At 57.5% G+C, this 10,073-nt stretch overlaps 1 protein-coding gene across 1 annotated transcript; it reads right to left on the bottom strand.

Annotated features, from left to right (window-relative positions):
• Window positions 1–2,548: 2,548 nt before the first annotated feature.
• Window positions 2,549–7,864, bottom strand: LOC138066597 (rho GTPase-activating protein 20-like). Its single transcript, XM_068936474.1, is given in 12 exon segments — window positions 2,549–3,025; window positions 3,028–3,431; window positions 3,866–3,983; window positions 4,173–4,368; window positions 4,469–4,578; window positions 4,892–5,053; window positions 5,246–5,779; window positions 5,985–6,032; window positions 6,385–6,523; window positions 6,653–6,694; window positions 6,858–7,034; window positions 7,797–7,864. Coding segments are annotated over 12 exon segments (2,475 nt in total).
• Between the last annotated feature and the right edge of the window lie 2,209 nt (window positions 7,865–10,073).

Below are 10,073 nucleotides of genomic sequence, written 5' to 3'. Positions count from 1 at the left end.
CCCCCTTCCTGCACTCCAGACAAAACTGGTGCTGCGAGAAATGTAGGTGCAGCCCCGCACATCCATTCGCATGTCCTTTGCAGCCCCACTGCAGATGGGGCCCTAACCTTTCTCTCTCTCCTAACCCTAACCCTAACCCTAACCCTAACCCTAACCCCAGTTTCTGGCAGGGCCTGGAGCAGAGCCCACCTGCCCCCTTCCTGCACTCCAGACAAAAGTGGTGCTGCGAGAAATGTAGGTGCAGCCCCGCACATCCATTCGCATGTCCTTTGCAGCCCCACTGCAGATGGGGCCCTAGCCTTTCTCTCTCGCCTAACCCTAACCCTAACCCTAACCCTAACCCTAACCCCAACCCTAACCCTAACCCTAACCCGAACCCGAACCCTAACCCCAGTTTCTGGCAGGGCCTGGAGCAGAGCCCACCTGCCCCCTTCCTGCACTCCAGACAAAACTGGTGCGGCGAGAAATGTAGGTGCAGCCCCGCACATCCATTCGCATGTCCTTTGCAGCCCCACCGTAGATGGGGCCCTACGCTTTCTCTCTCTCCTAACCTAACGTCTTAACAATATCTGTTACCCTAACCCTAGCCTTGCCACTAATATCAATGGAGGCCTACAGCGGAGGTCACCTGCCTCCTTCCAGGCCCCAAGAAAAAAGTTGTCCTAGGAACAGGGTTTGTGCCATCCTACACTTCCTTCAGTATAGTCTTTCCATGCCCACTCCATGGAGGGCTCCAGGCTTTCTCTATCTCCTAACCCTAACCCTGACGCTAGCCCCACTCTCAGGCAGGGCCTGGAGCAGAGCCCACCTGCTCCCTTCCTGGGCTCGGGAAAATAGTTGTGCTGAGTCCAGGAAAGGGGACTGTGGCCTCAGCTTCAGTCTCCACCTGTGATTTGGGTTAGGGTTAGGCTTAGGAGAACGACAACGCCTATAGCACCATGAGCAGTGGGGCTGCAAAGGGCATTGCAAGGAAAAAGTGCTGCACTTACATTGCTCCCAGCACAACTGTTTTCTGGAGTCCAAGAATAGGCAGGTGGTGGGCTCAGGTACAGCAGTTCTTCAGGTCTACGTACACTGGGAGGGGATGTAGAAGCCCCTTTTGGCACAGCTGTCTGTTTTGTTACCCCAAGCAGCTCGGGTTGACCTCTTACAAGTAGTTTTCAAGTAGGAATCCGCACAGACAATCGGACTTCCTCTCTTGACTTAAGGGCTCGGCAGTTTGCAGCCCTCGCTAGGGAGCTAAGAGCACTTTCTCCAAGGGAGCGTAGTTCGGTGGGGGGCCTTGCCACCATGTAGAAACAAAGGTAAGAGGCTCATGCTCTCTCAAGTGCACATCTTGTTGCCATAATCCTCATTTACATCCCTCCTCCCCTAGGCCTAGATGGAGCGCCCGTGGGCGTGGAGGCAGGGTGGGTGCCAGAGATGGGCAAGGCAGCTTTTCCTCTTTTAAAGCCTTTATTACTGCCCGAGGTTTGGGTGCGCAGTTGCAGGCGGAGTTTCCCTTCAGCCCCTCATGCCCAGGTCTTGCTAGAAGGCTGACTCCAAGTGGAGTGGGTCATCTCCAAGATCCCAAAGTTCCTCCTCAAGCCGGCCATTCTTTTGGATCAGCAGGTGCGGGAATGTCTGGCATCTCTCCTCATAGACATTGGGGCACAGTTTCGCCTCTTCCTACCCAGCCGGTGCCCAGGAATGCAACCTCTTGACTTGGTCCTCGGTCTCTACGCACTCCAATCGTTGCCTTCCTTTGTCCCTTCACTTGCCACCTGGAAATCGATGTACAAAGCCCATTGCTGCGCAGGAGTCTTTTGTGCTACCCCACACGGGAAACCACTTTCCAGTTCCAAGCGGTTTTCCAGTGAGAATCGGCACACGCACCCTGATAATCCCCAGCAACCGTTTCTGGCTATGTGTTGCGTGAAGGGGCGTGAGGGTGGCTGTGCCCCATCCATTTGTAAGTAGAAATGTAAACCTTTTTGAAGCAGTTTGTGCTTCCGGAGGCTTTTGTTCCCACTTCCACGCTGAGTTTCTCTTCAGCAAATCATGCAGAGGTCTTCCGAGACTACCGAGCCCTGCAAAGTGTGACCTCCAAACGCCAACATTCCTTCCCAGCCTTGCAAGTCTTCGGCAAGACCAGAGTTTCTTCCAGCAGGAGCCTTCCTTGGGGGTTGCAGTTGCCACCTCCACATGCTTGAGGGCAGAAACTCGGGCCCTGAGCACATGCCTTGGAGCCGTCTCCGCTGCGTCCTGTGCACGGCTGGTGCACGGGCAGGGCGGCAAAGCATCCTGCTCTGCCTTTGTGGGTCTCCTGGGGGGAACTGTCGGAGGGAGCTTGAGTGGCGAGGCAGTCCTTTGTGGGCTCTTCCTAAGAGAGTGCTCTTGCCGCATTCCTCTGCTCCACCCACCTCTCTAAACACTTCTTCCGCTGCCCTGAAATGCGGCCTTTGCCGATACCCCACAGGCAATGGCTTGTTCTTGTCGGGCCTCCTTGCCTGGACAGTGGTGCAGCAGAACGGATTGTCTTTCCTTGAGGAGCTGGCTCTCGGAAACCTCACGTCTTCCAGGCCTCCAGAACGCCAACATTCCTTCTCAGCCTTGCAAGTCTTCGGCATCCAAAGGCGCTGGAATGTTTGGGACCTCCGCGCATATAGATTCTGGCACAGGTTTTTCCGTTCTGCTTTCCAATGGGTGCTGAGCCTTGGAACCTCTTGACAGGATTGTTCTTGTCCAGCCTCCTTGCCTGGACGGCTGTGCAGCAGAACGGATTGTCTTTCCTTGAGGAGCTGGCTCTCGGAAACCTCACGTCTTCCAGGTCTCCAAAATGTGGGGTGTTTTTGGAGCGCTTTGCTGCGGCTGGCAAAAGACAATGCCCTGGAGCACTATCTGATCTCTCGGCTAGGTGTCCTGCTGTGCTCTCAGCGGGCTTGATGGGAAAAGCCTGGGTCTTCTTTGAGTAGCTTTTCTGGGGCCGAAGGAGTGAAACTAGGCTAGAGCTGGGGAAGAGCGAGCCATCCGAGGAGAGAAGGGGCTCTCCAGGGAGCGGCTGGAGAATATTTTGGGGAGAGAGTGCGATTTGCTAAGTGTGGAGGCAAGCTGGCAAGGCCTTTTTTCCAGCGCCCTCTTCTCCAGCCTTAGCTTTGTCAGCTGCCTGGGAAAAAGCTCCTCCCCTTTGGCTGCCTCCGGCTCCCTTCGGCTGCCTGCCAAGCTGCTGGCCTGGAAGGACAGGTCAGGCTCGGAGAAGCTCCTCTCCATCCTGCTGCTATCCTTCTTCCCAATAACCAGCGAAGGGGCAGAGGCGCAGGCTGGATAGCTGCTGCTCACAGAAGCGCTTCCCCCTTTGGGCTGCTCCATGTCCGAGGGCGGGGGGCTGCCAGCAGCTCCAGCCTCAGGGCTGTCGCAGGCACAAGTGTTCTGCGGAGCAGCACAGGGGCGTTCTGTGGGGAGAAAGAGCCTGTGAGATACTTTCTGGCGGCCACCTGAAGATCCAAGGGGACTTTCCCGGTGGCACCGTGCCCCCCGGCAGATGCAAAGGCGCAACCTTCGTTCCTATGGACATGAGGAGAAGGTAAGGAAACACAGGTACCACCAAGGGCAGTGATGTGCTGCGAGAGGGCAGTTCTAGGCCACGGTTAGCCACTAGGTGACAAGCGGCGGTTTACCCGCGTTTACGGAGGCTTGCCATCTGGAAGGAATGTTTTTGGGCTGTTGTGCTTTTGCACTGCTGCACAGTGTGGCAGGAGAAAAACACTGCCATTCCCTCGGGAAGCCTCTGCACCTCTCTGCCCTTCCACAGATGTCTTCTGCCAGCCAATGAGAGAACGTGACCCGGCAGCCCTGGACCGCCACAATCAGCAGTGCACGCTCCTACCTGTGGAGCTGTCTGTGTGCTCCGGTGACTCGTCGGCCGAGGGCCTGAGCGGCAAGGCAACGTCCTCCCCAAACACTGCTGCGCAGTTGTCGATGAGGAACGCCACCAGCAGTGTCACCTGCACACAGAAAGCCACCGAGTTCAGTGCGAGGGGCTGCAAACGTCTTGCGCAGCCTTCCGTGCTCCTGACGGACGTTTCTGTACCCGCCAGCTGCAGCTGCCTAGCTCAGAGCCTCAGGTGGCCCGAAGCAACCAAGGCCGCCTTAGGCTCAGCTCAGCGGGGAGCAAGCTGCTGAATTCAACCCACCTTGTCAATGCTCTCTTTGTGCACGGCCAGCGGGAGCAAGTTGTCCGTGTCGGGGCTGAGCATGTTTGGCCCCACGCAGATTGCCAGGTTGCTGGCATCCATCCGGTTGCTCTCTGCATTGTCGCTGATATGGTGGAGCACAGAGAGCAAGCGCTGGAGCAAGAGGAGGTTTGCTCGAGGCAGTTTGCCAGCCACCCTGAGGGAACACAAGCAAGGAGGAAGAGGAATGCAGGCTGCAGGGGCTGCTCCTCCTTCGTTTGCGCCCGAGCGGTGGCGGGGCGGGCTGCCAAACTTACTCTCGCAGGGCCTCAATTTTCTCCTGCTGCCCGGGCTTCTCCAGCGCTAGCAGCCACTTGTCATAGAGCTCGGCCACGAGCAGTTTGGAGGGGATGTTTCTCAGGAAGTCCTGCAAGGCCAAGGCACTCAGGTGAGGCTCTCAACGCTAGCAGTGAGCAGCGAGGCAGCGTCTGTGTGCCTTGGCCTCACTAGGAGGCAGGTTGCTTTCAGCTGCCTGCTCTCACAGGTGCTCCTGGCCACTGACAGAGCAGCGCGAGGGCTGCGCGACTCCATGCCAAGGTCCCTGTGCCGAAAGGCTGAAGCTTTGCGTGTGGCTGCAGGAGGGCTTTCGCTTGGAGTCCCACCTAGGTCAGGCTAGGCACTGACATGGGCCCAAGCAGATTTGCCACGTGCTCTCCCAGCTACAAGTCAGCAGACCTCACCTTCAGCACCGCTGCCAACAGGTGCGCGGGCTGGCTTGCCAGATCCACGCTCCTGCCTCTGTCAAGGTCTTCTTTCAGCTCTCGGCGGGCCTTCTCGGTGGCAGCTTTCCGGAAAATCCCCTCAGTGGCCGGCCCTTTCTCATAGAGAAGAGCCAGGAGCTCCTGCAGGCGGAAAGAGACCGGTTGGGACGTGGCCGTGCACTCTGCTTTCCTTGGCTTAGGCTGTCGTTCTCGCTCCACGTAGATTGCCCTGGGAGGAACCTGATTGTGCTGAGAGCCCCAGCAGCAGTGCTGGGCATGCTGCGTGGCGCGAGAAGCCACAAGCGGGAGAGCTCTGGGCCCAGGCTTGCTTACCTGGAGTGGTTGGGGCAGGGCGCCACCTTCACCACAGAGCAGTGCCAGCGGCTGCCCAAAGAGAGCCACCTGGGGGCCAGAGCCCAGCTGCCCTGGGCAGTCCCCGGGGACAGCCGTTCCTCTCCAAGCCAGCGGCCATGAGATCACCACCTTCTTCCCTTCCTTCGCTCCATCTGCTGCAAGCACAAGGAAAGCAGGCCCGCGTTCAGAAAAGCAGGCGCAGCCAGCGCCTGTGGGGAGCCTTTTGTGTGCGTGCAGTGCCACGGGCTGCAGGGGCTGCTGCAGAGCGTTGACAGGCGCAGCGGTTTTGCAGGGGGAGAGAAAAGAAGAGCAGCTGCCGCTGCCGAGCGCCTTTCTCTGCTGCGGCGTGTCACCGCTGGTGGCGGGCCAGGCAGCCTTGCCGAAGGGCCCGTTTGCAAGCAGGACGGGAGGAGGCAGCTCCTCGCTCTCTTTCTGGCACTCACCGGCCGAGTGGCAAAGCCCCTCTTCCCTGGCCGAAGGCTCCGCCCGCGGGGGGCCTCTCTTGGCGTCAGCCTGCAAGCAAGGGGTTGAAGGTAGGGAGGCGCCGCTCAGCAGCCAGGGCCTCGAGCAAGGTGCTGCAGGGAGGCAGGGGGTGGCGGGCTCTGGCGCGGCAGCAGGGCTTTCCTGCCTGCGCCCGGCCCGGGCAGCTGCCGCCACTGTGCTGAGATCCCTGCCGGCCACAGCCGGCAAGGGCCGGGCACAGGCAGCCCCTGCTCACCTCTGCCAAAACCAGCGCCTCCACGGTCTTGGCGGTCAGCGACACCTCCTGGGCGAGAGAAGAGAGAGGCTCCGTGAGAGAGGCGTCGCGCGGTGGGGTGTGGAAAGCCGCGGGGCTCTCGGGGCGGAGCGGAGGCCGTGCGGACACTTACGGGCCCGTAGAAGCCGACCACCTTGGTGAGGAGCCGCAGGGAGGGCAGGCGGGTGACTCTGGCTCCCGGGGCTCCTTGGCTCTGCCTGCGCACAGGGAAGGGCGCACAAAGAGCTCGCTCAGCGCCAGCCCTCGCTGCCCTGCCTCCTGGCCGCCAGCCCAGCGCTGCCAAGGGCCCCGCACCCTGCAGAGCCTGCAGCCGCGCTGGCTGCCAGCACCGCTCTCTCCCGCCCGCGCGCCTGCTCTCCACGGGCCTCCTGCTCAGGCAGGCGCACAGCAGCGCCTCGGGCGCCCCAGGCCTGCCAGCCAGCAGCTGGCCTGACACCTCCCGCCGCTTGCTGCCCCTTTGCAAGCCCGAGGCGAAGCGGCTCCCGCTGCTGTGCCAGGAGCTGCAGGCGGCAGTGGCTGCACCTTTCCCCCACCGAGCGGGGGCTCTTGGTGCCGGCAGCTCCACCGGGAGCACTCCCCGCCCTCCCGCTGGGCGCCACCGGCAGCGGGGATCGGGCGGCAGGGCTCACCTGAGGATGGCGTCCAGCCAGAGCTGCTTCACCTCCGGCGACCTGCGGCACAAAGGAGAAACAGCCTCAGCCCGCGCTGCTGCTCCTCCTGTGGACGCAGGCGGCGCCCCGACAGCTCCTGCCCGCGCCCGGTGGGCAGAGTGCACGGGACGGGGCCGAGCCGCGTGGGGCAGGACGGGGACTCGTGCGGGGCCCCCACACTCACCCAAAAGTCACCACGCAGAGGCTGGAGGGCCAGACGAGGATGAGGGTCTGGCTGCACTTGAGGCCAAAGACCTCCTCGTCGTCCTCAGGCCCGGCCGCCACCGCCGCCTCCTGGCGGCACAGCACCCACAGCTCGCTGAGGCGCACCCGGTGCTTCAGCCGGAAGGTGGAGCCGCATCTGCCGGGAGGAAGAGCAGGGACGGGCTCCTGGGGGTGCGCGGCGGGGGCAAGCGCAGGCGTCCTGCCTGGCAGAGCTGTGGGCTGGGGCAGAGGCGGCCGGGCGGGCGGGATGTCCTTACTTGAAGCTGGCGATGGCGACGGCGTGCGGGAAGAGCAGGAGGTGGCGGTGCTGCGTGCGCTGGTGCCGTGTCACCTGCACCCGCTGGGTGAGGAGGAGCTGGGGGCTCCTGCGCGACACGAAGGCGGGGAGCGGCGCCGGGGGCCGGCAGGCCGCCCTGCTCCAGAGCCCCAGGCGGGCGCCGGGAGCCCCGTGGCCGCGGGTGGCGGGCCGTGCCTGCGGGCCGGCAGCGGGAGCGCCCCGGGTGCCGCAGCAGTTCGCCTGTCCCATGGCGCTGTGGCCAGGCAGACCTGCGCGAAGCTGCACGCGTGTCCCTGCGCCAGGCAGTGCCGCCGGGCTGAGAGCCGCCTCTGCCCGAGCTGCCCGACAACGGCGCGCCGCCACAATGGGGACCCGCTGGTGGCCGTGGCCAGGGTCACGGCGATGCCACCGCGGCACATTGTGACACGCCGGCGGGGCCGTGGGGCAGCCCGGGGGTGTGTGCCCGGGGCGCCGGCAGCTCAGGGCAGTCTCCTGGTCTCCGGCACCTCTAATGATGTGCCATTGCAGTGACTACTGTCTGGGACTGCAGCGGAGTGCCTGAAGCACTGATGGTTGCTCCTGCAAGGACCCCTATTGCTCACTGGTCTTGTCCTCACTCACTCAACACCTGTTCCTGCCCTTGGGAAGGTCTCGAAGTTTTTCTCTGGCTCTAAAAGCTGCTTTCCCATGTCCTGGTTGTTTTGGTGGGAGGCTATAGCTTCTGGGGACACAAGAGGAGTTGGGCTGGTGCTTGAGGTCCTTCCAGCTTCAGCAGCAGTGTCTATACCAGTGAAAACCCCCAAATACACAGCCCCCTGCCCCACCACTGCCACTTTCCCAATTGCCTTGGGGGACCTGGATGCCTTTGCTTTGGAGTGTGAAGTGGCATCTATCAAAAAGGCCAGGAAAGACCTCTCCAGATCCCAGTGCTGACACCACTGGCCACTTTGAAGAGCGTAGGCTAAGTTATATTTGAAGTCTGTGCAGTGGAATGTCTTCTGTAAAGTAAATTAATGAAACTCCAGCTGACAAGGCACTTCACATTTCTTTGTAGGCCCTCTGATCCAATTTCTGCTGCCCTTCTGGAAAGTGACTCCTGAAAGGGCATTTCCCCCACAGGTTTCAGAACCACGCAATGGTTGAGGTTGGAAAGGACCTTTGGAGATCCCGTAGTCCAACCCCCTTGCTCAGGAGGGCCAGCTGGAGCAGATTGCTCATCAGCAATTAATGCCATTAATTCTAGGTGAATGTTATTCTCTGCTTTGGCCACATTTTCCCCCATTTATTAGTTCTCTTAGTGTACATAAATCATAACTGTTCTTGGAGCAGCTCAGCAAATCCATTGCACTTCAGCTTTTGGTCTCCTGGCTTTGCGCCTGCCACTTCTTTGCAAATACTTTTCCCATCTGGTTAGAGAAGACCTCCTATTCCAGTTTCCTTCTGGGGCCATGTCTCCCAAGGAGCTTCTCTTTGTCTCTTTTCCCTAACTTTGACTCTTCCTCCTAAGTTGCTACTACTTTAAATCTTGAAGGTATTTCTGAGTAGAAACTAAGCTTTGCTCTTTTGGCCTTTTCCATACAGAGTTTACCTGTTTTATAAACTCTTAACTTTGCTATATGAATTCTTTAAACCCATAAGTAATAATGTTTAAATTGTAATATTATTCTGCATTCAAATTCTGATAATTGTCTTTCCGTGTTAGTTTCATATCTCACAACTTGCGAGGATTTTTTTTACCTTTTACCTATTTCAGGGAGAGATCCAAGTGGGACCTGGGTGCGAAAATATGCAGCACTAGTAGGTGCTACTATTGAAGAGGTAATGAGAAAGACAGACATACATCCTTGTGGCAAGTCTGCCCTAACTGTACTAACCTCTAGCACATATCATTTCTTTGTAAAAAAATTATTCATGTGCTTCTATTTCCAAAAAAATATTTTTATCCTCTCTTCTTAAGAACCATACTCTCAACCTGGATTTTGTTGCAAAGACAGGGTACCATTTTTTTCTTTATATATTATAGCAAATTTACCAAAGTCTCATCCTCAGAAAAGTTTGTTGCCTCCCTTTCTGTTCAAATACAAAATCTCACTCTGACTGTTAGGTTCATTAGATTACCTATCATCTCTCACCATTTTTGCAGAAATTAGTGTTTTCAGTTCTTCAGCTTTTCCTATGATTTTTTTCTGAGCTGAATATATGAGACCTTATCAGGAAATAAAGGCTTCATGTGCAAGGTAATGTCTATCTTTTCATGTGTTAAAACATTGCAAACTCTTTTACGTTATGAATCCAAATGCCATAGCTCAGCTAATTAGCTCACAGTGCAACCCTGTACAGGACAAGCAGAGTGCAGCAGCTCTTAATAAGGCCAATACCCTGGTCCCAAGGAATCAAATGAGCAAAGACCTTTTTGCCCCAACCTTCTTCCATCTCATCCCTAGAAATCACATCTTTTCGTATACGTATGTGTAGTATAAATAGTATTTCCACTTGGTCTATAAGCTCTTCATGGTGGATATTTTTTCTACAGGAAGAATCGCAGAAAACTTCCCGGGAGTCTGCAGAGCAAGCTGCTGCCCTCAGCTCTGGCAGCCTCCAGCATCTCTGCCTGGCCCTTGGCTGGAGCTTGTTTCTCCTCTGTGGATCTGCCTGTGCTGCCTACAGATACACTAGCTACTCCTAGGGAACTTAGAAAAAAATTATGTTCAAATTTTTCTTCTGGCTATCTTTGTCCTAAAACATCCTATAGACTTACTGTGGGAGGGGTAATGACCGTCTTATTTGTGATGCACAGTTCATTAGCAATCACTAGTGAGAAACCTTTCTCTCTTTTTTCAGTCAAACCAACAAAACCTCTTTGTGTTAATTATCACAGAATCACAGAATGGTTTAGGT

Source organism: Struthio camelus, chromosome 3, assembly GCF_040807025.1.
Source record: "Struthio camelus isolate bStrCam1 chromosome 3, bStrCam1.hap1, whole genome shotgun sequence".
Lineage (NCBI taxonomy): Eukaryota > Metazoa > Chordata > Aves > Struthioniformes > Struthionidae > Struthio > Struthio camelus.
The sequence above is the reverse complement of the archived record's forward strand: the minus strand, read 5'-3'. Positions and strand labels throughout refer to the sequence as shown.